Here is a 27,772-nt window from a genome sequence, read left to right as displayed (position 1 = left end):
CTTTCAAGTGCACAGAGGCCCATCCCCTCCCGCTCCCGGAGCTCCGGGGAGATGGGGCGCTCCAGTCCCATGACACCCGACTGACACCCGCTTGAAGCTCACCCTGCAGGAAGGCAGCTCTGGTTTCAAACGTACTGTGCCGCTTGCTTCTCCTGCTTGTTTTTCAATTGCATGGCGAGGATGTTAATGAGTGTCTGAGCCACGGCAGGCAAGCCCAGGGCATTTCAAACGTGGAAGAACTTCACAGAGAAATAATCTGCATAAAATCTGAGACGCCATTATTAAGGAGGAAAAGAAAATGCAAGCAGAAACCATCCTCCCTCGGCAGCCAAGAGTGGCAAGAGAAGAATGGCTCTACAGAAAAAATGTATTCATTTGATCCATTATTTATATAAAGTGCTCTTTGTAAACCTGATTTCCCATCACCCTGGATGACAGCAGGGGGAAGACAGGAAAAGAAGAGGTCCAACTTCATACCTCCAAGGGAAAGACAGCCTGTCTGGGCACCCTGCATCACACCAGAATCCAGAAAAGGAACAAGCAAGCCCTAGTGCCATGGGAGGCCGGTGCCGTCCCTGCAGGTGGGCAGCACCTCACCAAGCACCCTGCACTTAAGGGTAGGAGCTCTGGGGTTCTGAGCAGACGTTTCCTTCCTTTTGAAGGTGGATGCACCACCAAGTCCTTGGTGTCCCAATGAAACTGCTTAAGCCACTGAGCAAAACCACTAAAAATAAAAGCATTTAATATGGGGTTTTCACATGAACACACAGAAAGGCAACAGTCTGAAACAGTACATACATAGCATATATAAATAAGGACAAAGATTAAAAATACTTTGGAAACGACAGACTCTGGGAACAGTTAGTGGCTGCTCTGGGAGGAAGCATGCTTGTGAGTCATTGCACAGGGCAAACAAATGAGACACATCCAAGCATGACTAAAACTCCCCCTCGCCTGTGAGACAGTGTGAACACACTGGGACTGCAATAGCCAAGGGTCCTAGTGGCCGAATCTGTTAGCCACCACCATCCTCAGCACAGGGAGGACAGCACCATGGGCACCGAACCCCTCCTGGGACTGCCCTATTTGGAGACTGCACCCACCCCTTTGGCAGGGAAGGCATCTGAGACATGCAGAACACTAGGCTGATGCCCCATAGATAATTTTTCTTAGAGCTAAGCAAATCTCAGCTGTGCCAAAAGCCAGACAGAGTCCCTGAGCTAGAGCCATCAGTAAGGAGAGACAGTGGAGAGAAGAGTTACGTTCCTCTCATCCTAAGACTAAATAGGAACAAGACTGCCTTGCCAAGCAGACACCCATACAGAGATGTTGCCCAAGTAAGCTAGGGGCAATGAGGAGAGGAGGGGTGGGACAAACAAATGCTTCACCCAGCAACCGCCCCCGATGCAAGTAAGAGCAGACGTAGCAGGACCAGACCCAGCTCTCCGTGTGCTGCTGCTGCTTGACCTTCGGCTCTGCCTCATCTCTGTTCAGAGGCAAAGTCAAGATCCCCAGGTCTCCACTAACAGTGGACTGCAGGGGCAGGGTAAAAGTGCAGTCAGCAAAACACACCGTGCCCTTCAGAGAAGAGCACATAGACAGCTTCAGCCTCCAGAGAGAATGATTATAGACACATCCAAAAAGCACATACTACTACTACAGCAAACAGCCTCTGCCCTTCCTCACAGCATCCTTGCCCGCCCTGTCCCTGAAGAACCAGAGCTCTCTTTGCTGTGACAGAGGCTCCTAACACCAGCAACTCCCAACTCACACATCTACAGTCCCACTACCCCCTACATTTTCAAGGCAGTTCCTCCAGTTTTGGGTCAGACTGGGGACAGGCACCCCCGATAAAGTACCAGGAACATCCCTTTAGACAGAGCAGCATGAGGCACATAGCTTTGTATCCCCCCCAAAAAAAATCACAGTAAAACAGTGACAAATTCCAGCTAAGCTGCACAGGGCTCCAATGCCCTGTTTTGACAGCTCTAGCCAGACCCTGCTCACATCCCGATATTCACACCTCCTGCCACAAGTTGTCTCAGAAAGCTGTCAAGGACAGAGCTCTAACTCCTCCCAGCTGCTGGTTCTTAAAGATTAGAAGACAATTTTAATTGGATTCCAGAGATTATTTTCTTCACTGAGAAGGGCTGAGAAGTGTTTAGATGGTTCCCCAGCTGATTAAATCTTTATTTCACAGTAGCGACCCTGTGTGTTTCCTACCCCAGAGTGCTTGCAGACAGGTACTTGGCAAGATTGGCTTATTGGAGCACTTTAGCTTAACAAGGCAGCTGACACTGGCCAGCTGCAATGGGAGTTTATCCTGTATCTAGATGGTTTCATCTCATTTCTGCAGCTCAGGCCAAAGAGCTGAACCCAGCTCCAGTCCTTTCCCCCCAGCTTAATGACTAATCAGCCAGTTGCCTGACCAGCCATCCAGATATTGAGCCAAAGCCTTTGGCGCCATTTGCAGCAGATCACAAATGGCTGGAGCCCTCCCTCATCTCTCACTCTGCTGATGCTGTTCCTATGCTGCACACACAGCTGCCAGGCTCTGCCTGCCCCAAACACTCTAGCTTCCAAAGACTGGGCTGTCCTGCCCCAGACAGCCTTTGCCAGCCTCCTGCCCCACTCAGCTTAGCCTCCCTGGGGGAATACAAAGCAGAGGCACTTCTTGCTCACCAGGCAGAGCTGTGCCACGGAAACATGAAGGCAGTGAGCAAGGGCTGCCTCCAGCTCAAGCTGAAACAGAGGGATGAGTTTATTGGGGAAGCTGCTTTCCCCTGGCCCTACTTGAAATGATGGCACCCAGAACCTCTCTTCTTCTCCCAGGCCCATCCTGTGCTCTGTACCGTTTGTGCACTCCAGCCCTCAGGGACAGCAGAGGAAGCAGAGGAGCGCATGGCTCCAGAGGAGGCCTGGAGGTAAGGTTAGCTGTCAGGATGCGGGTGAAGTCCATCGTTCTCGCTGCTAACAGAGGGGAGGGAGCAAAAACAAGCCAAGGCGTTAAAAACTCAGAGCAGAAAAGCAAAAAAAATACAGCTTAGCAACATTGCAGAGAAAGCTGGGAGTGCACAGAGGGCCCCGCAATGCACAGGGCTCTCCTTGTAAGCAAGCACTCCAGCTCTTCCCAGAGCCAGCAGGTCAGACATGCTGCACAAGTTTTGGTTAGATAGTGGTTTGCCCCATAGTAGAATTAATTATAATTTATATACAGAAAGAAACAAGTCCCTGCAGTCTTTGCAAAGGTCCAGTTTCAAGAGCGCTGCCATGTTGGTGAGGGTTGCCGTGAGCCTGCAGCACTCCCCTCTCAGTGCAGCACATTATTCACAGCTTGCGAGGCTGGGCATTCCCCACCCATGGTTGGTGCGAGGTGATTCAGAGGGATGACGAATCCTTGGAAAGCAGATGGGCTCGCATGCGTCTACAGGATTCCTGGAACAGAGAATTAGAGCAATTGAATGCTTGAGACACAGAATGCCATGCAAGAGAAGGTTGACGTGCTGTCCTCCCCCTGCAAGGACTCCCCCCCGGAGTCTGCCTCCCACGCCTTTTACCAAAGCAGAGCACTAGACAAGAGGCAGTGGGCAGACGGGGACAAACACAGCAGCCGGCCGTGGGCTGTACCAACCTCTGGTCCCACTGCCACCCTGACAGGCTGTTAGCACTACCCCGTGCTGCCAGCTTCCCCCTGCTTCCTCTGACAGCCGGCCTGCCAGCTCACAGGTAGAAGGGCTGTACACACCTGCTTGGCCCGGCTTCCAGCGTGCCAACTACCTGCAGCTCGGCGTGGAGCAGGCTGCTACAAGCCAGGGGGTCGCAGCTGTCACAGAGCCTTGCCTGCACGCCATCACCTCTGCAGGTGTCAGAGCCCAGCAGGCCAGGTTCCCCACGGGAAGGAGAATGAGCGTGTGTGTGTGTCTTACCTCCTTCCGGCCCTCCAAAGATTTCAGCTTCGCTTGGGACATGTGAGCTGGAGATCCACATTTCTGTAACTGGACAAGAGAGGGGAATAGGAGTAGAGAGCTGGGGAATGAAGTGGCATCTACAGCCTTCCCTGGGAGCAGCCTGTACCACCAGAGAGCAGCTACCACCCAAATCCACTCTGGGTCTGTCTGGGCCATGGGACGGCCCTACTACCCATAGGCAGGCTCTGTACAACTTGTGGAGGATGGGAGAGAGGGAAGGGGGCACAAGCCAATGCCCCAGGGCAGGAACACAGCCAGAGGGACAAGACGGGAGTGGAGGCCCAGTGCAGCCACCCCTGTCCCGATGCTGCCCTCGCCATCTGCTCTGCTCTCCTCACAGCAGCTTCCTAAGACCTTATTTGATCATATAGAAGAAACTTGGAAACCTTCTCCTGGGCAGAGAACAGCAAGCAGACCCTCAAGGATCGCTGAAATGAGTGCCCAAGTTGCACTCAAACTCCCCTCACACGCTCCCCCACCAGCAGCTTCAGCGGTGCTGGGAGCAGCTCTTACCAGGTGGACATTCTCTTTGCTGACTCGCTCAGGCTCCGGCGTGGCATCCCTGCTCTTCCTCTCCAGGATAACAGGGGTTCCCAAAACTTTCCGCTGCCATAAGAAGAGAGGGCTGTTGGCTAGTGCTTAGAGTGCAAAGTGAAAAAGAAAGGGAAGGAGCAGGATGCATTGCTGGTAAGCAGTTGGATGCTGGGAAAGAAAAAAGGAAGCCAAGCTGGGACAAAGATTGCAAAGCAGAACCACCTGAAATACTATGCCACTAGGCTGACCCTGCCTGATTGTAAAGGGTTTAGGAGCTGACCTGAGGCCCGGCCAGGAGCCCAGCCTGTCAGAAGCAGGTACATGCTGCTGTGGGGCAGCCTACAGGGTGCTAATACCTGTGCTAACAGGCTAGACTACATGACCAGCTCCCTGTCAGTCCTCATCTCATCCTGGGAAGCAAACAATCCTTCAGAAAGAGGCATAGATCCTACAGCCATGCATTTCACAGATAATTACACTTTATACTAACAAAGCTTATTGTCATTGTGCTGCCTTTTCTGTCCTCAGTGGATCTGCGTTCTTTGGCAGCCAATACTTTGAACAGCCCCTACCCTTTGAGGGCCTCATTCAAGCCAGGGCAAGGCAGAAGCAGACAGCAATATCAGAAACTCACAGCAGAGAGCATAGGTCAGAGGCTGCCTTTACCTTAATGAGGCCGCTGAAGGAGCGCGAACGGGTACGTCGCGGTGCTGGGGATGTGGGTACATCAGAGCCAGGAGTGAGAGCTGTAGGATGCTTATTAAACTAGGAAGAAACATGAGGGCAGTACATTAGCACAGTTACTGTTACAGTTACACCAGTCCCTTGCTGCTGTGTGCTGCTCTACCTGCTGCCCTCTGCCTAGAACTCAGTTTGTCTCTTCTGCACCCCAAACTGGAGGAGCAGCTCAGACCTGCAGGGATAAGAAAGCAGAGGAAGGCCACATCTCCCACCCAGGATTACAAGGATCTTGGATGTGAGGTTGCTTTGTGCTGGCTACCAGGTTAGCCAAAAGCAACAGCTGTTGGACCAGAAATGGGTTTGGGCAGCAGCTGGAGGTTGGCAGGCAGGACTGGTGCTGACTGTGCCGCCCAGTCTCTCTGGAGCAGCAGGTTGGCTGGGAACGCTCACTGGGCTGAGAGGAGACCAGTTTGTCCACTCTCCGCAGGCAAGAGGGGACAGGACTTTTCTCTTTCTGTGGGAGGAAGCTCAACAAGGCCATGATCAGGACTGGGGCACTGCTGGCTGGCAAGTCCCTTGGAAAACTTGGAAAACAGAGAGCTCAAAGCACAGCTTGGTACAGCAAGCTCCACCATCAGCCACATCCAGGACAGGCCTCCTCCTCCCCTGCCTTCTTACAATTCTGCCCCTTACACAGCCCAAAGCCCACTCTCCCCAGCCTGCCCGGGACTAGGAGCAGCTCACAAGCAGGCCCTGCCTTTAGCCCTGTGCACAGCATTGTGCTGAAAAGCATGCCCCAAAGATATCTTTTCTCCCCACACTACCTGCCGGATAAGCTTCTTTTTCTTTGCAGAGTCAGGCATATTGTGGACGTGGCGGAAGAGCTCCTTCAGTGCCTCCTCCGTGCGCTGCTGGGTCTCCTCCTGATGGCAAGTGTCCAGCCGGCTTCGCTTCTGAGACTTGAGGGGCTGCAGCTCCTTGGAGCCAGGAGACGTCAGCAAATCCAGGTCGTCCTGGGAAAGTGGAGACAGCAGTCGCTTGCCATGCTTTAATCCAAACGAGCCACCCATCTGAGCCAGGCTGGGAAGAATCTCGTGAGCTGCCTCAACCCCAGTGAATGCACAGGGCTGTGTTTTCCCTACCCCTCTGCAGCAGCACTGCACCAGCAGGCCCTGTGCCAGGAAGAGGAGACAGCAATACAAAGGTGACCCCATTGCTTCTTCCTTCCCCTCCTGGATGGCAGCTGCAGAAGCCCTTCCAGGCTTGAGAAGGGTCAGTGCAGCTCCTTGCAATGCATCTTCCCTCTTCTGCAGCTATACGATGCAGGGAAGCATTTGCTGGCAAGACAGACAAATCTTGTCCCAGTGGCAGCAAGTAGCCTTTATCCCAGCCCCTCTTCCAAGCAGCCTGGCCATGGCAGCAGGCGCGTCTGTCTGTTTGGAAGGCACAACCCCATGAAGGAGCAGGTGCTGCATGTATTGGGCCCAGGGAGCAGGTTTGCTGCTAAACAGGGGCTGGTAGCTTTCCCTGTGCTTTTGATTAACAGATGCTTCAACTCTGCCCAATTTCCCTAATGCAGCCGCCTGCACTACCACACCATATGGTCCCTCACTCCTGCTCTCTGACAGATCCTCTTTCATGACTTGGTTTGTTTTCAGCTTCTTTCACTCACAAGGATCCCTTCATAGTACCACAGCCTCTGCCCTTTCACGCAGGGCAGGCGCTGCATTCGCTGGCCTTACCTTTGATGTGTGGGCTCTGGATCCCAGGTAGTGCAGCCTGGCACACTCCCGGATGTACGCTGGGGCCTGTGACAATGAGCAGAGAAAAGGCCAAACCTATGTTTAGTATTTTTGGCCCTGGGGCAAGAGTGGCCCCAGCAAGAGCTGCTCTTCAACAAGGCACTTCCTTCAAGACTCAGCCATTTAGGGCAGACAAAGCAATGGGATTTCATGTCCCCAGCGCAGTCCCTGTTCCCAGTTTCCTTTCGATGCAGGCAACCAGCACAAGTGGAACGCAGAGTAAGAGCAGGGTTCCACAGGAACTTTTTCCAAGCAATTCCCCCAGCTCTGAGCTGGGCAAACAGGGGCCTGACAAAGAGGGGAGAAGGGGAGCTTTCTATGGGAGGACTCTTTGCAGAGAGCAGATGCCTGCAGTGACCAGGAAGATCCTGAGAAGTCAAGAGATTGCCTGTTGCAGAAACACTTCCTTGGAGGAACCTGCAGACAGCCCCACACTCCTGACAGCACCCCACTCTGAGCTAGACGGAGGCCCAAGACAGCGGGCTGTGCTTGTAACAGCCATGGGTTGACTACCACTTGCAGAGAAGTTCACAATAAAACGACCCGCTGTATTAGGGATTCAGCTTTTGGCAGCACTCATCCAGGAGAAGCCCCTTCAGCTTCCTTACCCTGCCAGAACCTGAGAGGAGCCCGCTCGCTACCTGCCCCCAGGAACCAGGTCTCCCAGCCGGGCAGCGGGTGCTGGGTGTCCAGCAGAGGGTGGTATTACACTGCACCGTGCTTCTGACCTGCCCAGGCACAAAGCCACCTCCGGGGCTGTCTTCCTCCTCCTGGGCTGCCTGCCCAGCAAAGACCTCCTCCCTAGTCACTAAAGGAACGGTTTCTTGTAGAAATCCTCCTTCTCCTACCGCAGAAGGGAGCGCCCAGAATATACACTTGACACCTGGGATCTGTCTGGACAAGGGGCATTCAGTCTCCTGCTGAAGGGCCAGGGAGAGCAAGACCCCAAAGCGCACTTACCTTGAAGAGTTTCTGAGAGTGTTTGATCATGAAGGTCACGCCATTGTTTAGCTTCGTGATATTCTCCTGAAGGTCATTTGCTGTCACCTGGCAAGGGGACACAGCCAAAGGCACAGCAGTTAGAAGGGGAAGGGGAAGAGGAAGGGTCTCTGCTGCCCTTGCTGTTTCTGGGACATAGGCACACACAGTGCCTCAGCAGGAGACCTGCTCTGAGGACATCGGCAGGCAGGGCTCACAGCACACCAACAAGCAGAGCTCACAGAGCCAAAGCTGCTCTGAGAGGAGGAGAACTAGACAACTCTGGAGCCAAACAGTTCACCAGCAGCACAAGAAACCTTGCAGAGAGATCTGCAAGGTTTGTTTAGAGTTGTCATTCTTAAAAGAAGCAGGACTGTGCTCTGCTTTCAATTTTACTGAAAAAGATGAAGCATCAGTTGCAAACGAGACCTACTGCAGGTCGGGACTGAACACGAGGACTGAGTCCTGCCAGGAAGCTCTACCTCACCATCCCAGCCTCCAACCCTCACATCACTGTATTGATACTTAATCTTCTCATCCTGGTTCTTCCCCTGTAGCCCTGCCAAGCCTCTGCTTTCTACTTTGCAATATCCCACCCGCAGATACTGAGGCATTGCTCACATTTCTGGGCCATAGGATGTGGGGTGCAAACATGAGGGCAAGATTGTGGGCAGACATCTTGTTCTTGTCCTGCTTCTTGGCGGTCTGGTAGAGCAAGTCCAGCAGCAGTTTGAGCAGACTGCGGTTGGGTGCGGGAAGGATCAAAAACAGCAGCTGAAGGGCTTCAATTTGGCGTTCTTTGTCTGGAGTGCTGGTCTTATTCCCCTTCTCATCAAACAGCGTCAAGTCTGCCAAATCACAAGGCAGAACATGAAGGACATCACATTACCTTCCCTAACAGCAGGCCTATTGCAACCGCTTACCCTTCCCTCTTCACATGCAGATCTCCTCCATCCTCCTGCACAGTTCTTTGCCCTCCGTCTCTCTCCCCCCAGCTCCCAAGCTCCCCACCTGATGTGTTAATCTGTGGTACTCCTCCACAGGACCATACAGTTGCTAAGAGTTGTGATGGGTTGAAGGCAAGATGGAGGAAGTTCACATAAGGTAGTTTGATAACAGTTATTAAGTACATAGAAAGCACACCTTGCTTAGGAGACCCCCAGACTTAAAACAGATGGAGACCCAGATTACCAATGTGGGCTCTGCTACGGTAGAGTATCTGTTTACTGCTGGAGAGAGAAGACTGGGCTAGATAGACTTGGTCTGATTCCTTAGGATTTTCAGTTCCAGTCTTTCCACCATTAGGCTGAGATGGCAGGAAGATTTCTTCTTACCCTGCCTTTAAGGATTACACTTCCGCAGCCTAGTGTGCAGCTCTGTAGCATTACCAGCTTTCTAGGAGGCTGGCTCCATTCCCTCTGCTCATCATTGCCTCTTGTTGCTCACTCACCGGCGATTTTGAGATGGGCATGGAAGTGCTTGTGTGTCAGCAGCGGCTCTGGTAATTCACCCAGGAACATCTTAAGCAGGGTGGCCACATCGTTGGAATGAAACTCCCCAGAGTCCAGGTCAATATCTGTACCACTGTTCAGAGCATCCTTTAGGATCTGTTGCCTGATGCTGTTGCCTGGCACCCGAAACAAGCCTTCTGCTCTTAAATCTGCTCAGCAGAGGGGAGAAAAAAGGCCACTGATTAATCAGAGGCTGACTTCCATCTTCTTACTAAAGCAGTTCCCTCCCCTTTCCAGAGCTGGACAGCAAACCTCAGTGAGCTGCATTCAGAGACATGACTTCAAGCTGCCTCCCATCAGTAGAAAAAGTCCGTGCACAGAGGGAAAGAGATTAACATATCTGCTAGGCAATTCTGGGGAACAGTCATCTAGTCCAGTCCCAAACTCCTGCTGCTGCAGAGCTCAGAGCTTTTCTCTCTGTCTGCACCAGAGACCTGAGGTGGGCCAGACAGATACCCCTTGGGATAGGAAGACAGCAAGACAGAGTCACTTACTTTTGTGCAGATACTCAATTAGCTGGGAGACCTGTGCAATGCCTTCTTCTGTCAGCGGTGAGCCAAACACCACCCCTTTCTCTGCAGAACAGAAGACAACGTGTTCAGAAGCTCAAACCCCAACAGCCACAGAGATGAGTGGTCCCCAAAGAACAGGATCTCAGCATGCAAAGACCAGTGCCCCAAAACGCTAAGGGTGAAGGTCACAAGGACTCCCACAGATGTGAGATATCACAAGCACTCCCAAATAAGTCACTTCGTCTCACCATGCTGTACTTACAAAGGCTTCATCATCCTGCTTCTTACCTCAGCTTAATTACAGTTTTTATCAGCTAAAGCAAACATTCTTTAGCTCCTGAAAAGAAAACAACACCAGAACAGACGCTTCAGTTTTAAAGGGCATATCAGCTGCAAGCCTGGACCTTATGGAAACAGCAAAGTGGGAAGGGCAGATGTGACAGCCTGGACTGCCCAGGTGCCTGCCACATTTGCACACTCCACACCTAGCGCCCTAAGCACCACTTCTTCCCTCAGATGCATGTAGGTTTTGACTGCAGCTAGAGACAAGATGCTGGATAGACCATACCACAACATGCTGACTGGGACTGAGAACTGGAACCAGGTACAGAACTGGTTTGTCCTGCCCTTGCACTTAGGCTTCAAAGAGCCAACAGATTTAAGAAAAGAACATTTCTCCCTTCTCCATGACCAGACTGCCAGGAGCATGGGCCACTTCTGAGGGCAAGCTGGGCATTTGCACCCCAGCTGTCTGTGGCTGAAGATTTGCCTCCTTATTGTTACAGCTGATAGTCCAGCAATCCAAGCAGTGCATTGGCTGGTTTAATAAAAGTTATCTCCCCCACAAGCTTTCTCTTGCTTTTTTTTTCCCCTCCCTCATAGCACATTTTGATTTTACTAGCTTTTGGTCTGTTGTACTACGGATCTTACTGTTCTGCGGTGTTGATGCTCACAGCATGTGGGAAAGACCTGGTTAACTCTGTGCACTTCTCTAGCAGCCTTCCTGCGCAACTAAATTTATTCCATCTGAAGAATGTTCCACTTTCTTCCAGGACTTCTGAAATACATGGTAAGCCACCAGGAACTCCAGCCTCCCGTTAAATCAAGAACTTTCTGATCTCCCTCTGATAAAGTGCATGCTTCAGTCTTGCGGGAGAAAGGAGGGCAATGTGACCTCTTGATCCACATGTAAGGTCTGAAAGGCTTGAGTGCAAAGGGAGACAACGGTTGGCAAAAGATTCTTGTCCTTGAAGAAAATTAAACTCATTAGACATTCAACAGATAGAATCAATAGTGGCCAGGAAGGGAAGAGGAAAATACATCTTCTTGAGACATGCAGGGCCTGACAAATTCGATTTACTTTTGAAGTCAGAAGTTGATATCTGAATGAGAATTTGATTCTCAAAGAAACTTGAAAGAAGTGTCTGGAGAATGGATGCTGAGTTACAAAGGCTTAGATGTTATTGTACGATTGCTTCTGAAACTAAGAAGCAGCATGAGATTGAGTTTCCTAATGCTCAAAGGAGTTGTAAGTATTTGCAGTTTGATCAGCTCCGAGCTCTACGGACCTTGGTCTCCGGCTTTGAAGAAATAAAACCTGTTTGTTCTAGCTGGTCTATAACATGAAGAAAAACAAATGATGGCTCCAAGATGAAACACGCAGTACATGAAGCTGATTTTCTCTGTAGGCACAAACTACTTTTTCTCAGAGTTTGGCCAAGGAATTCACAGACAGTGCCTGTCAATGCAGGGAGACACCGCCATTGCAGCCTGGGAGTGCAGCCAGCAGACTTGGAAACATCTGCTAGCTATAGCTGTAGTGAGACACACGGCCATGGAGACATCTGAATGGGGGAAGGCGGGCTCTTGGGGAAGAGAGCTAGCGGGAGACATCAGGCCTGATAAGAGCAGTGCTCCAGCAGAGTATAGATAATTTAAAAAAACGAGCTAGAGGAGGCTCACAAGCCCCTGCTAGAAGGTTTTGACAAGAACAGGGAAGTTTCCAAACATGCTAAGAAAACACTTTCAACTTGGTTACTCACTCACTTCTGTTTGTCAAGTGGCAAGTGTCTGAATTTAAGGTGTCCCGCTACTCTCCTGGAACAGAGGCAAGTGCAGTAACAGATATGAGCACAGCCTAACTGCAGTTTGGGGACAGTGTGAAGACCTGTTATTATGGAACAGCAAGGTAAGTCATCGCAATATTGAGTAATTCTCACCTAAGGATGCTAAAGGACTTGATTTGCAGTATTTGATTTTCCCTGCAGTGCTGTCCAGCCCAGGTGAGTGTATCTACCAGGGTTCCCACGGAGTGAGCCAGAAGGGGAGGGCTGAAGCGAGCACCAGAAAATTCAGCCTGAGCAGTGGGGCTGCAGAGCTTGTCCTTATGAAACACAGTGGAGGAATAGGTTTGGTAGAATCAAAAACACTTAGAGAAATTATATAAAGGTTGAAGGAAAAAAAAAAGCCATACTCGGACATAGTGATAGCTCCCTTCTCAGAGGTACTCACAATAGAATTGCTCAAAGGAAGGGGAAGACTAATTAGAAGTGTTCAACCTCAGGCTGCCAACATCTGAAGGCAGCTACCCACAGCTTCTCTGCCAGCAGACAGCCAGTCTAGCTAGGACACCAGAGCTGATGAGGGATGTGAGAGGTGCCCAGATGGAGGCAGTTTCTGTCTAGATGAGTGAGAAGGTTTAACTGAACTTCTCAGGAAAACCAGGCTCCTCTTGAGTGTGGGCAGAGGTGGGAGAAGGCACACACACTTAAAACACCCTTTTAGTTACAACAAAACAGAGTGGTAAATGCCAGGCAGTGAAGAGGAGAGGATCTGAACACAACTGTGCTTAAAAGCAAATCTCAGACTTCTGAGAAGGGGCCTGGGGCTAATGTTTCATAACCAAGAGAGCTGAACATGAAAGAGAAGAATAGTCAGTCTACCAGAAGAAAACTCCAGCTGAATGCTTGTCTCAAAGAGAAATATGTCATCTCCTGGGGTTGAATCTGTGCTTGAGCAGAGTCAGTCTGCGGAGCTTTGTCACTGACTCACCGGATTGGGAAGCGGATCAGAGCGGCACTGGCATTTGGATAGGAGGTGCTTACAGATTTCTGACTGCACAGACAAGACCTTCCAGAGAGCTGGGACAGCAACTGAAGGAGACACTGGGCCCTGAGTGAAGTCAGTGGCCTGGAAAACCTGGGCGTTATTGTTCTTCATGGAACCTGAGGCTCTCAGCCCTTACTGATATTCCACCACTAACGAGGAAAGCTAATGAGCTAAGGAAAACAGAGCATGGACTACCATGGACACAAACAAGCAGAGAGACAACAACACCTTCCTGTACTGGAAGAACCTGCAGCTTGTTCAGGAACCCCTCTCCAGCTCAGCGCTATCCACAGAGCCAGACCACAAACACTCAGGGACCAAAGCTGTGGTTTGTGCTGCACTGAGCACAGCAAGCAGCAGACCCCCCGAGGCCAACCTGACATAAACCACAGCAATCATCCCAGAAGAAGGGTGGTCTAGAAGTGGCAGGGCATTTCTGGGATGAACCTCCTGGCCTCTGTTTTGCTCCCTTCTAGAGTAATCCCCAGAGATTACAAACCTACAGGATTAAACATTCAGCACAAGCTCAAAACAACAGGCCTACGTATGAAAGTTTTGTAAACTATGTAAAACAGATGATGACAGTCAGCACCACCCTAAAGGTGGGCACCAGACCTCATGCCATACTCACCCTTGCGCTTCAGAGACATCAGGGAACGAAAAAATCCAGAGGCTGTGCTGTTTGCCCCAGGCAGCTTTGGGTCTTCCTCTCCCATTAGCTGGGCCAGCTCTGCCCCAGGCAAGTCAATGAGCCTGGTAATGTTGCTGACAACGAGCTCTGTGAACACCTCTGGTTTTTCATGGCGCAGCTTTTCCACAAAGAAGTCAGGATTGAAGATGATCGGCTGGTTGCGGAGGGAGGAGTCATTGCAAATGACAAAACTGCAGATGGCATCACTGGAAAAAAGGGAAGGAGAAAAAAATACAGTAACTCCTCATTGCTTTGTTTTTTACAGCCAGCTGGTCTGCCCTGAAGGAGACATCTGCTGACACAGGAGCTACCAGTCTACACCATCAGCACTTGTCTGTCTTTGGTGAGTGTTCAGCACAGCGCAGTTACATTTCCCTTTGGAGCAAAAACATTTCTGGCCTGTTTGTACAACACAGCCCCAGACTAGCACTCCATAACGTGATGGTAACATATGCAACACATGACAACACCCAACCGAAACTTTCACTGTTATCTACATCCTACTAGCTCAGGCAGCTATGACATCCAATATTTTACGTTAACTTACCACTCTCAGCCATAAATATGTTTGGTTCTGTCTCCTTTCCTCCCCAGAAATTCACTCCCTGTGGCCTTAAAGTCTAAATCCCAATCTTTTTTTCATGGCCAGCTTATACTCATCAGTTCCTATTGCTGTTCCATCATCACTACCTTCCTATCAACAAATAGAAAATTCCCATGCCCTGGGACTTTGTTAAGATCATAAGCATGCAACAACACTGACCCGCAGTTCTCCTAGGGATGCAGTCAAACGCTCTCAGGTGACAAGCTGCCAGCTCTTGGTTACTGCTCTCTGCCAGCTACGGTAACTGCCCAGCTGTGCATTCTGAGTCTGGAGCGAGTGGGGACTCATCAGTATTAGCAGAAGCCACGCAAGATCAGTCCTTGAGGAACCCTTAGTAACCTTCCTCCTAGTACATCTCTTTTTGGCTCATCCAATTCTTGCCTCTTCTTCAGGCTGCCCTTTATCCGACCTCCCTACTCTCTGCTGACGCCTACTTTCTCCAGTTCATAGCTTCTCATGTGGCATGGGAAAAGGGATGCATCTGAGACACTGCCCTGCTAAGGGTTATCTGTAACAGATACTTAGCCCCACCAGAGGTTAGGTAAGCTACATTTACCATGTCTAAAATAAAAACAAAGAGTTATCAAAGAGAGACCTCAGGTTAATCAGTGCTCTTAATGCTCACACTTAAAGCTTATCCCAATTTCCATCTACCCCTAGGTCTTCCATTACCATCTTCCCACCACTGTTTCAAACACTTGCATGCTTCTGAAGTCAAGCTCACAGGCTAGAGTTGCCTAGCTTGCTTCTCCTGCCCCTCTTTTACTTAAATGTGAAGATTAGTGTCATTCTCCACTCACAAGCCACTGCCCGATGTCATACTTTGCTATAAAGTGCTAGCCTGGCCCTGTGCGTTGGTTTGCCAGTTCTTCCAGGGCTCTGGGTGGAAGCTGCCTACCCACCCAGCTTGCACACACTACGTGCTTTCACTGCGTGACATTCCCCAGTCCTTTAATCATTCTTGGGCTCTTAGATAATACTGTCCTTTCCACTGTTTCAACTGTAAGCACTTACTGAACACCATTTTCCAACAGCAGCTGCCAAGTGCACAGGTAATAGAAATGCTGTGTTTGTGCACCAGGGATCGCGTCAGTCCCTTAGGTGCGGTGTGGCACCCAGGGGGAAGCACGTGCTCTGCCGATCACCCCCGAGGCCACCAAAGGCTTTACCTCCAAAGCAGGCTCTCCCACAGAAGACCAGAGCACCCTGCCCTTCCTCTTGTTTCTGCTGAGAAGCGGAGGCCATGTCACCGTGTTCGGACCACGCTGGGCATCTCTGCTCGCTGCTCAGCATGCCTGCCGCCGAAAGGGAGGGCGTTGCAACCCCCGGTACCTTACATCCATTGGTTCAAGCAACCGAGCACTTCAGCTACTAGTTCAGAAGTCTGAGTAACTTATTGTTCTGACGTAAAGCGACAGTAGCTAACGAGGGGGAGGATATCAAAGAACACACTGGCAAGTCACCTAACTCCAGCCCACCTCCATGCATTATCTGTGAACCCAACAGTTATCTGTAGGGTGTACATCTGTACATATACTGCTGTACATCTTTGACCTGAAAGACCATCTTGGTGTGACTTAGGATGCACGATCAGAATAAGAGAATAAAAGCTGGGACTCAGGCTACACAAGGAGAAGGATACTTGCTGAAATCAGAGGAAACCAGGCTCTCAGCAACACTTGCGTCGTGAGAATCCGTATGAAACCCTCTCCCCTTGCCACTGCTCTCCACGGATGTCAAAGACTCCTTCAAGAGGATGGAGAAGAGGAAGGTCTGCAAGGCAGACTGCAAGGCAATCTGCCAAGTCATCTAAAATTTTAGAAAGCTCTTAAAGGCTCCCAGCTGCATCGTTCAGAGTGGCCTAGCGAGCATGCTGCCGACTCCAAATGGGCGCCATATTTTTCTGAGTACCTCCCAGTCTGTTTTTCAGCAGTTTGTTATCTGCAATAAATCAAGACCGAAACACAACAACTCGGTATTAGCTGCCAAAAAGCAACTGCCAATCGATCTGATCATATTCGTATTTCATCGCACAGGGCTACAAATGCTCAAACAAGTGCCAGCTCTGCCCATAATGTGGAGCAAGCCCTTTGCCTGAAACCCATGACAACTCATTCTGTGGCAATACAGATCCTGAGAAGGGTTAATAGCAAGTGTATAGGCCCAGTGACCCTGCCTGCAATGATCCGTGCACTGTTATTCACTCACTAGCAGTTTTGTTTCCCCACAGAGAAGATATGCAAATACTTTGCAGCAGTTACATCAAGCATCACAGATTATCTGCTCCCTCTGACAATTAGATATCTAGATTCAGAGAAAGAAAATTAAACAATTTTGTCAACTAGAACTGACTGACATGACTTCTCCGCACAGCCAGGCTTACAAGTTGCACAAAGTTTAACAACATTTAATGCAAAAATAAATAGAAAAAAGTAAATTTCTTACATGAGTGCTGAGAGCTTTTGGAGAGGCATTAGGAAGCAGAGACAGGGAAAAGAACTTGCTCCTTGTTTCCAGCAACAAAAGAAACCTGCCTGTCCCAGCACAGCCTATGCAAATTCCACGCATGCTACGAGACACAAGGGCGCATTATTGGGTCTGAAAGGCCCCCTTGGCACACACTGGGCATCAGCCTTCACACAGAGACAAAACAGAAAAGAAAAGCTGGACAAATTGATTCATGTCTCTTGCCAAAGGCTGCGTAGCTGGAGTTTAACGGCAAATAATTCCTACATAGAAACCGGGGTTTTGAATTAGGACCAGCGTGGTATCAAGGGCTCTCCACCTGTATCCAAGAGGAATCCACAAAATAGCCCCAAATCTACCCCATGTTTACCATGAGTAAAGCCACGCAAACACATTCCCAATGGCATCCGAGCACAACCGATGTTATGGCACTGGCAGGACAATAATCAAGTCCTTTAACTGCACAACCCCATCCCCAGAAACCTTGCTAGAAACACTCTCTGCCCCTGCCTTTCACACTTTTAGATCCTTTCAAAGACAAAGCACGCAGATCGGCCTCTCCAGAGCTGGAAACAGCACCTGGCCACTGCTCTTTGCTACCATTACTGTGCCACCACATACCGTTCATCCACTTCAGGTTTCCCATTCCACGTTTCTCTGGATTCCCATCCAGTTTCCCTGCCTGCCGCAGCTGGGACCAGCCTTGTATACTCTTATTGTGGTATGGCACTTCAATGAGCTACTTAATTTTGAAAGGTCACTTTATTAGCACAGAAAATTTGCCTTTGTATCATTATTGCTAATCAAAATGGAAATGTGAAGCAAACCTCTATTTCTGAGCAAAGATAAAGCCCCCACTGGCTTTACACACAATAACCCTGCCAATCCTCACTGCTGCACACACTAACCTTCAGAAAAAGCCATGTGCCCCATCTGCTGTTTTCATGTTAAAAAAGGAAGATGGATGTGCTCTACCTACACCCACAGTTTATATAACAGCAGCAAAGGGGAGACAAATATGTATTCAGGGAGTTTATTGCTTTTTTTTTGCTTTGCTTGCAATTACAGAGTTATATTTTCTATATGCTGTGATCTCAGATCTCTTTACGACACATCAAAAGATGATAAAATAAAGGAATAAATAGCTTCCTCTCCGATCCCATGAATAAAATCAAATCCCAATGAATAATAAAACCTTGTACTAATAGGGTTGTGATTACGACAGCAGATTAAAAAAAATGGGTCCTATATTGTGCTGAGATTCTTGCCATTCTAGTATCTTTTAGGAGCAAAGCCTGTGATCCCAGCCAAGTCACAAAGCAAGCTGTCTGTCACACGCAACGTTCTTGCTTCGGGCATGACAGCCCCATCATTTCATGGGGAGTGGATGGTGCAGGAGGTCAAAATCATGATGGATCAATTAATCCCTAAGGTAACTAGATCCAGGCCAGGGAAATGCCTTGGAAACTAGGGCAAAAATGAGACTTTAACTGGCAAAACCTGGTGATTGAACCTGTGGTGCAAGAGCTGCAAGCAGGCAGATTAGCTCATGTGGCAGCAAGCTTGCATTCAGATAGGTGAGACCTAACTGTTTTAGGGGCTTTTACAGATTTTATATTGTTCTAACTCCATCCATGTGAAGGCAGAACAGGTTCAAGCAACATGAAATAGAGCATAAGGAGAACACAAGTAAGCCAAGAAAGAGAAGGAAGAGGTACCTTTGGGGCAAGGCACTAACGGTGTTTGTCTAGCTGGGAAAGTGGAAAAGCTGGAAGCTGCAGATTTCAGAGCAGCCTGATGTACCTAATTCAGTGGGCAAAATCCATCTCTGGTGCCATTTTGTGCACTTCGTGTGTTGTCACTAGAGAGCTAACACTTCAGACACACCACAGTAGATGAGTCTTACTATACAGGAGTAAAAGGATTAAAGAGCTTTTGAAAATAAGGCAGATAATGGAAGAAAATCTCCCTCTATAATAACAAAATCTTTAGACTGTGAGAAACAGCCAGGCTACTACCAAATACTGAGAGCAGGGCGATAAGCAGGCAGTGCTAAAGAACACAAAACATGAGCAATTCTTTGCCTGGCCAAGCACAAAGGGAGACGGGACAGATGCGCACAGGCTCGTATTTCCCCAGGGAGAGAGAAGTAGCATCGTTTCCTATGTTGCGCCAGAGTAAGGAATCAATTAATGCGGATGTCTGAAGACAGTATTTCCAGAGCCAGATAGGAGCCATCCCAGATTTTGCAAAGAGATGAAAGAACCGTACTGGAATTATGTGGAATCATTTTAAGTACAAAAGGACTAAAAGACAAATTATTTCCTAGATTAAAAAAAAAAAAAAAGAAGATTTAACAGAATTCTAATGGGAATGGACTGTAGAGACATTGGAAGTGACTTCACAGTTAAGGTTGCTTTGAGGACTGTACTTCAGGCTGACATTCTTGTAAGACAGCGTAACAAAGATCACATTCAGGCCTCAGATTTAGCACAGTAACTCTTCATAGGATGACTGACTTGCCTCTGAAAAATGTCAAGAAAAACACGCAGCAATTTTTGCCTAGGGTTATACTCATAAGGTCTTTAGGGGCAGAGAAAGTCTTTTTGTGATGAGTACACAGTGCATAGCACAGTGGGTGCCGATCCTTGACCAGTGTCTCTAGACTTAATACAAGTAAGCCATGCTAGACAACACTGCCTTTTTAATTTTTGCTTTGCTTTCTTCACATTTAAATAGCTAACATGGAGTGATTCAGCCTTTTGGCTATGGGAACCAGATAATAATATACAATTTAAACAGCAAGGAGCTGGGGAAGAAAGCTGCTATCATGTGATGGCAGCCTGTGCTGGACAACCTGGAACTAACCTAACACCTGGCCATCTTTTGGACCTGGCCATCTTTTGGGTAAACTGGATATCCAAGTCACTGCTATAATCTATGAATTCAAATTCTGTCTCAGGAAAGGACTCAAAGCAGAAGACCTTGGCAACAGCAGCTACACATCTGTGATGTGAACCTGGAGACGGACCTATCTGGGAAGATAAAAGGGTTGGAAGAGGCTGGGCGGAAAGTGTGCTTTGGAAGAAACACAAAATGGAACATATTACCAGTGTCAAAGAAAACTGCAGTAGCAAGACAGCTTGATATATGTGAAACATCAAGAAATTTGCATTTCAGCATGAAATTTCTCAAGTGAGAAGACCTCAATAATTCTTTTGCGATATCTTTAATAATAGCCACTGGAATATTTTAAAGTCAACAAAGCAGTACTTCAAACAGCCATCACGACAACATCAGAGTATCCAGATGCCTTCTAGTGCGAGGAGGAGGAAAGAACTAAGAGGTGCCTTAGAGAGGAACCACGTGTTCACTGTGGTGCTCCTCACCGAGTCCCCTTACCAGTGCCACCACCACAGCTCTGGATGATCCCACGCTGTGTGATGGCTCAGCCTCCTACCCAAGGTTCTGTAAAAAATGCAGAAACACAGCTACTACCAGAAACCCACTAATTTTACATTAAAGATCTGCAAGCTCATATGCCTGCCTTAACATCAGAATAACACAGTCTAACAGCATTAAATAGCAATGCCGCTCTGATTTTCATGACTTTCAATGCAGTCTAAAGTTTGTGTCTTTATTTTAATATAAACCCCTACTGGGAGCAGCAATAGAAGAGGAGCCTTAGATCCAATCCTGATTTCACTGAAACCAGCACCAAAACTGAATCTTTTTAGATGGCAGCAGCTGCCTCTTCTCATTACTGATCTATTCACTTTTATCACTGTGGCATTGGGAACCTTGGTCACAGCTGGGGACTCCAATGTGCTCCATGCTGTACAAACACAGAACAAAGGCAATACCCTGTCTTTAGAGGACTGATAGCTAAATCTGAAATGAATGCTGGAGGGACAGAAAAGAGGAGGAATCCCAAGAGAAGAGGCAGCACTATCAGTCAGCATGACTGATATAACTGAACTCTGCCAGCTTTTCTGTAGACACTATTAAAAAGGAGGGCGAGGAAGGACAGGAAAAATAATCAGGTCACACTGCAGACATTTAGAAGAAATCCAGCTCCTGCACGAGGGGCGACATGGGACTGAGCACAAAGGAGCTGGTTTGAAAGCTATCAGGCAGGGATGGCGGGGACGTGGGGCTGAGGAGGCAAGAGCTGAGCTCCAGGCACTGGCCAGGAGCCGCTGGCGAGGCAGAGACAACAGGCCAGCAGCGCCGGGGAGTCGGAGGAGCCTGGCAGCACCACAGGGCACTGCGTGGCCACATCCAGATCCCGGCAGCAGGGTGAGAGGGTCGCAACCTGAGGAAGCCCTGCAGCCACTTCCCACCACCCAGAACATGCCAGGCAGGCATGCTGCCCACCTCGGGAGAAGGTCACCAGGGCCTGGAGCTAGTCTGTATAGAAAATGTATTGATGTAGTTTTCCCTGCCCCAGTCATACAGTCATAATCATGACAAAACAATACATCTTTTTTACTTTATTTTACTAATTTAAGCCATTTGCTTTGTGAATAACGTACCATAGATCTGAGGTACCCTGTGGGGCCAGGTGGTATCTGCCCTGAATGCTGTCCCCCATGTCTAGGACAGGGATTCTGGGCCTTTTCTCCCTGTGCAGTGCAGAATTACCCACCACAACCTTTGACTACGAGTCAAACTAACAAACTGCAAGGACACCTCCTCTTTCCATGAACCGTAACACCTTTCTTGTGTAACCTATAATTTGTTACTGAACGTCTGTCCATGGACTCTCACCAACTAACTGCTCTTCAGCTTCGTTCATATCCCAGGTAGGAAGTTTCTTCTCACTTTTGTCTGTTTGGTCCTTAGCTGGGTGGACTGCAAGGTCCACGTCTGCTGTATCCTCAGAGTGTGCATGGGTACTTTCCAGTTGCCAACAATGATAGCATTCCCTTACTCCCCTCATTTTAAAATGTCTTTAACCTCTTTACTTCCCCATTTTGAGTGTGCTAGAAGTCAAAGAGGCATGGCTCAGTCCTACCTTTACCACCTCCGTCTCTAGCACTCAAATTGCTGCATGCACCTCTGATTGTCACCCTTACACTTGAAGATAAGAGCCCTAAGGCATCCTTCAGAAGCAGGGAAAAATGCAGTTCAGAGACTAGCAAAGATACACCATGTAGATGCTTTTCAGTCTAGTAGCTCCAAGCTAGTGTCCCGGTCAGAGCAGAATTAGCATCTATAAAGAGGAGCCCCACAACAATCAGGTTTACTTCTGATATGAAAAATTCAAGCAATCACACAAAAACAGCACAGCAAAATTAACAAGCTATTGTAGCAACTAGTCTGGAAACTCAGAGCAACCCAGCAAGGAAGGAAGCTCCTCCAGCCCTCCCACAAGATGATAGCCCACCCAAAATTGATAGCACCAACTGGCACCCAGAACACATTTGGGAATCCCATCCCACCATCAACTGTCAGCGCTCGAGCAAAGCATCGCAATTTGAGTACAGTGTGCTGTAGCACTCGCAGGTTCGCTTGACTCCTGTTGTTTTTCCTGGACCAAGGGGATACCAAGACCTGGGTCAGGACCCACAGCCAGCCCCCAGCAGTGCTGTTGGGTGAGATTTTGTGGTCATAGCCTGACAAATACAGAGAACAAAGGTACTCGGGAAGTCACAGCTCTTGTTTTTGTTCGTTACATTTTTGTAGCTCCACAACGCTTTTTAGCTCTGGAGGTGCAATGGGCAAGCCGCATGCTTCCATCTGTAATTTGTATCATGGTGGCGTCTGCAAAGGATGAGAGCACATCAAACCCCTTCTCACCAGCAATCCTCTGCAGACACCACTAAGTATGTCAGAGGCCACATCCCATGTTCCAGATGTGTAAACTCTCACAAGCTGGAATTGCAATGAGGCACACCTGGATGCATGCCAGCATTTAAATAAGCTGGTGACATCTGGTCAGGGCTGCCAAGGCACACAGATAAACAGGCTAGGCCAGCCGCAGAGCAGCACAGCATGCAGTACCAGAGAGACGGAGACGCACAAAGCAGCCCAATTAACTCACCAAATTGAACAGAATGGAGGCCTAGTGCTTTTGAAGGGGATTTGGGCAAGCTAGGATGTCAAAAACTGGAATATTGTTCACAGATACCAGAATTCATATGACAATAACCTATACTATCACTTTATGCAACTCTCCCATACTGATCAGAAACTGCTTCTCTTCCCATCCTGCCTGACAGGTCATCTCTGTCTGGATTCACCCGGTTTCTCTGCAGAGCCCAGGGAGCAGTGATATATTTATGTGCTGCTCCGCGGGCTGCTCCGGAGGATGCGGAGTGACACATGCGTGAGAGGAGAGCTCCAGGCACCCCTGAGAGCTTGTGAAGGATGTTCCCTAAAAGGCTTCCCACTCTCCAACGCACAGCCATGCTTGTGTCCTACTATATGACAGCTCACGGGGCTATAGGAATGCCCATATGGAACTCCCAAACCATAAAGCTACGTTTCAACATTGAGTCTGAAATCCAGCAAAACAAAAAGGGAAACTAATGCCGGCTCCCCCGAGAACTTCCTGCCTCTGAAAATCAGAGCTGCCACATTACCACTCAAGAAGAAAGGATGTTTTGGCCGGACTCCAAATTGTTAGAGCTTTATAGGCCAAAGGCAAACACATTAAAAGTTCTCGTAAGCCAGCTGGCAGGCAATTATTTAAGCAGCTTATCACATTCCCCACTATCTACAGTTTCTGAAAAAATTTATGAAGAAACTCTAGATAGCTTAATTGCAATTACCTAGCATAGAGGTGAGAAAGGCCAAGAGCCAGGGAGGGAGGCTGTTGCACCTCGAAGAAAAGGGCCCAATGCTCTTGTCAGACACAACAGTAAGTGTAATGCATCACCGGGATGAGAGGCTGGGAACATACCAGACCTGTGAAGCTCTGAAACAAAGGGTCGGCCAAATTTATCACACCGTGGGGCCGCGTTCCCCATTTCTCCCATTTCTCTCCCCAAGGGGGCTCCAAGCCTCCTGTGACTTGGGACCACAGGAACCCACAGTGCCAGTCCCCAGGATCACGGCGCAGGTTTGGTGAGAGCCTGCTACTTCTGCACAAAAGAGCTCAGCAGGTCCGTGCCTGAACCTGGCAGAGCACAGGCTAAAGAAAGGGCCTCGGCTCCCTGTTCTTGCCTCCAGCCAGGGAACAAGTGAAAATGAGATCCTACAGAAAGAGCTAACTCTGAAACAAGTGGAAAATACAAGGTCTCAGCTGTGACCAGGAGCCCAATGCAGCTTACAGAGGGACAGTATTTCCAAGAGGAACTTGACTTCCGTGCAATCATTAGATATTAGCCAACATTTCCATGCTGCCCTGTCTCCTTCCCATCTGTTCATGCCACTTATTAAATCAACGCACACTGAAGACTGTTGACCTTTAGGACAAGGAATTTGATTTCCCAGCAGAGTGTCCAGCACTCAGCTCTTCAGTTTCAGACTGAACTGAGTGCCCAGGCACCTTTAAAAGAGCGTTAACAAAGGCCGGTGACATTTTCATATGCATGTAAATGTGCACACAGCAACAAGGCAATGACTAGTCTGGCAAGGAGACCCAGACGCTGCTTTGGGCTATGTGGGCAAGCAATGCTCCCCCTTCATGCAAACAGACAATAAACTGAAGCGTAGCAGAACAAGGATCCTGTTGTCCAAGCCCATTCCAGGCCCTCGATGAGAACAGGACAGGGTGTTACGTGCAAACATACAAAAATACTGCAAATGCAACACAGCCTTGAGTTTGGGTCTGGATGTGCGCCTGACAGGGCTTGGACTGAGTAGGGGGTTAAACACAAGTCTAGGTCTCAAAGATTTTAGCGAGAGCTGTGGAGAAAGGAATGTTTGAATAAGATTGTCCCCTGCTCCAGGCTATCTTCAGAGAAAAGTAGCCATGCGTTCAGACTTGGCTTTAACTGTCAAATTAACCTTTTTTTCTGCATGACCCTCAGCAAGTCACTTTGACTTTTTGCCATTAACTCATGTTTACAGTGAACGTTTTCCTATTTGCAGTAAAACATAGATGGCAATTGTGTCTCCTTTCATTGCCTGTTTACGATGTGAGCTCTTGATGTCCAGTTGTGCAGTGACACTCTATGAAGCCATTTTAGCAAGATGCCTTATGCCTTTTTTCAGCTCATCCTGCCTTCCAGGCCCATGGCTTTTTCCTTTCCACTCATCCCACCCTGCCGTATCAAATGGCCGACATGAACACTGAGTGCCTGGCAAAGCGTTTAGGCACTGCTTGAATCGAACATTAAATGCATTCATTAAACAGACAGATGTTTCTCTTTTGAAATTGAGCACTCGGGCACACTGCAATCATCATTCTCAGTTATGAAGAGCCAGGCAGAGGTTAGAGAGACCACAAACAGAAGAGAGACCCACACAAATCATCTTTTGTCATGTTCAGTAACATTTGGTAAGGAGGTTAAGACAACCAGCTTTCATTTCCAATCTTTAAGTCAGCATGCTATAAGACCACACGCACAGCATGCAAGCTTTACTAGCTAACTTACACTTCGCTCCAGATGAAATAGGGGCAAAAGCTTGGTTGTGGAGCACACTTAAAAAAAAAAGCAGTGGGGTGGGTAAAGAGCTGGGAGATTACATCCTAAGGACCACTGTCAACATATAACAAATAAATTCAGTCATTTGGACGGATCCAGGCCACATTTAAAATGCTTTATTCAAAAGTGTGTTGCACAGAGCATACTCATCCCTTTACCAACTCCAGCATTTTAGGCACTCCCTGCTCAAACGTGCCACACTAAGTACCATCTCTTCATCCCTCCTTCCAGAACAACGCTCTGCCCCAACGCAGGCACCACAGCAGTTCCCCCAGATAAGCACAACAAGTGCCAAGAGGATGGGTCCCACTCAGCAGAGAATGGGACAGCACCACTGTGAATCAGGGTGGGTACGAGGCATCAGCCCTCAACTGTATTTATTCTGCAAGTCCACAAGAATCACCACTCAAAGGATACTCAGTGTGCAGCTCCACACCATACATGCGGGGGGGGGGGAAGAGGAAGAGATACTACAGTTTTTTAGCAGTAGTCCAAAAACACTGTTCCAGTGAGATGCTCATACAGTCTCCACTATTTTATTGGCAGCAGTCACAGAACGGTTATGCATATAAAAGTATGTGCTAAAGATTAATTATATGAAGTTTACAGTGTACGCATATTTAGAAAGCAAGAATAACGCATGTAGAGTGGACAAAGCAAGGGAGAAAGGGTTGGACGCAAAGCAAGTCTATATAGTGCCATCACCCTACCAAACCCTGCAACTGCCAAGTGCTCGGTATTAGGTCTCACTCTGCGGCTGCGGGAGAAGTGAGCCAGCCTAGCCACAGCACGCCTCGTACCTCTGCAGGCAGCGAGCGGCTGCGCCAGAGCAGGGGCAGAACCGCAAGGCGAGCGCTTATCTTTGCTAACTTGAGTGCAGGGACACGCTTCCCTACGGAATAGTCCCCCTGCCCGAGGGCGGGTGGTTAAGAGCTGGATCTCTCCCCTTGCAGGAGGAGCGGGCGGTGCTTCCCCTGCAATGCAGCACAGGGACGCTGCAGGAAGCTGAACCCAGGGGGACGGGGGTACCGCAGCAAACCCGCAGGGTGCCACCTCCATCCCCCCTGTCCCGCGGGGCTGCCCGGCGGCACGGCCGAGCTCCGTGGGGCTGCCTGGCGGGCAGGGGCTCAGGGACCCCGGCCGGGGGAGCTGCTGCCCCGCCGCAGCAGGGACGGCGAGAGCCCGGCCCGCAACGGAGGCACCGCAATGGGCGGGCCGAGGCCGAGCTGCGCCGGCCGGCGCCTGCCCGCCAGCAGCGCGCTGCGGGGTGCCTGCTGCGGGGTGCCTGCAGCGGACGCGACCGGCCGGGCAGCGAGCCGTAAAGCGGCGGGGGGCCGGGGAGGGGGTGAGGGGGTGCCGGCCCCCAGGGAGCCCCGCTCCTACCTGCCGCCGCGCCGCCCGCCGGGCACCGGTGCTCCCGCCGCCATCTCATACCTGCCGCTCCGCCTCCCCATTGGTCCTCCGCACCACCCCTCCTCGGCCCCGCCCCGCCCGGGACGCGCATGGCCATTGGCTGCAGCCGGCACCACCCCGTCGCCATTGGCCGGTTCGAACGGGCAACTGCCGATCCGCGCGCACGACGGCCGGTGGTGGGGAACGGCCGCCCATGCCGCGCGCGGCATGCTGGGAGTTGTAGGCCGGCGGTGGGCTCGGCGGGGCCCGGTTGCCGGGGCAGGGCCCGGCCTGCAGACCCCTTCGGTGCGCGGGGAGACCCCGCAACGGGCCCGAGGCACGCCGGCGGCCGTCCAGGCTGCCCCAGCCGTCCCCGGCGTCGGCTGCCCGTGAGCTGTGGCAGCGGCCCAGGAGCCAGCAGCATGTGGGGCCTGGTTGGCAAGCTCCCACTGCTGGGGGGCGAAGGGGGCAAGAAGGCGCCTGTGCCATTTTTCCTACGCTTGAGCATCCTTCACGTGGTGGGAGCCACCGCAGCTCCCGGTAGGGGAGAGGAGAACAGCCAACACCTGCATGACCAGCATACGTGGGCCTGTGGGCAGCACCAGCTGTGGAGGTTCTTGTGGCGCTGTCTTTCAGTCTTGTGCACACCTGACACCCCAAGGCTTAATCTTCAGTAGAAGAATAAAAGTGGCAGCCATTTTATTTCAAGGAAACTTTTAAAATGTGGCTTATGTGTAACTGATACAGCAGGGTCTGCCTGAGCCTGCAGAGACCACACAAAGTGCTCCAAGAAGCATGAGTTACACCATAAACCCCAAATCACATCTCTGCTTGAATATTTTTTATCTTTGCTCACCAGCAAGGAGAAATTAGAGGAACAGAGACACTAGAAAAGCAGTTTTATTTCTTTGTTTATTTGTTTTTTTCC

General features: G+C 49.7%; 1 protein-coding gene across 2 annotated transcripts; it reads right to left on the bottom strand.

Moving 5' to 3' along the window:
• Window positions 1-725: 725 nt before the first annotated feature.
• On the bottom strand, window positions 726-26,896 carry ARHGAP19 (Rho GTPase activating protein 19). Of its 2 annotated transcripts, none has more exons than XM_075154846.1 (12): window positions 26,836-26,896; window positions 13,726-13,991; window positions 9,969-10,049; window positions 9,414-9,623; window positions 8,585-8,811; window positions 7,946-8,032; window positions 6,926-6,991; window positions 6,008-6,196; window positions 5,169-5,267; window positions 4,482-4,574; window positions 3,927-3,995; window positions 726-3,435 (listed from the first exon to the last, which is right to left on the bottom strand). In XM_075154846.1, the coding sequence occupies exons 1-12, from the start codon at window positions 26,877-26,879 to the stop codon at window positions 3,379-3,381; spliced, it is 1,488 nt and encodes a 495-aa protein (XP_075010947.1). In that variant the 5' UTR covers window positions 26,880-26,896; the 3' UTR covers window positions 726-3,378. The 2 variants fall into 2 exon arrangements, with proteins under 2 accessions (XP_075010947.1, XP_075010948.1); XM_075154847.1 differs by lacking the exon at window positions 26,836-26,896 and adding an exon at window positions 16,835-16,912.
• Between the last annotated feature and the right edge of the window lie 876 nt (window positions 26,897-27,772).

This window comes from Calonectris borealis, chromosome 7 (genome assembly GCF_964195595.1).
Source record: "Calonectris borealis chromosome 7, bCalBor7.hap1.2, whole genome shotgun sequence".
Classification (NCBI taxonomy): domain Eukaryota; kingdom Metazoa; phylum Chordata; class Aves; order Procellariiformes; family Procellariidae; genus Calonectris; species Calonectris borealis.
The sequence above is the reverse complement of the archived record's forward strand: the minus strand, read 5'-3'. Positions and strand labels throughout refer to the sequence as shown.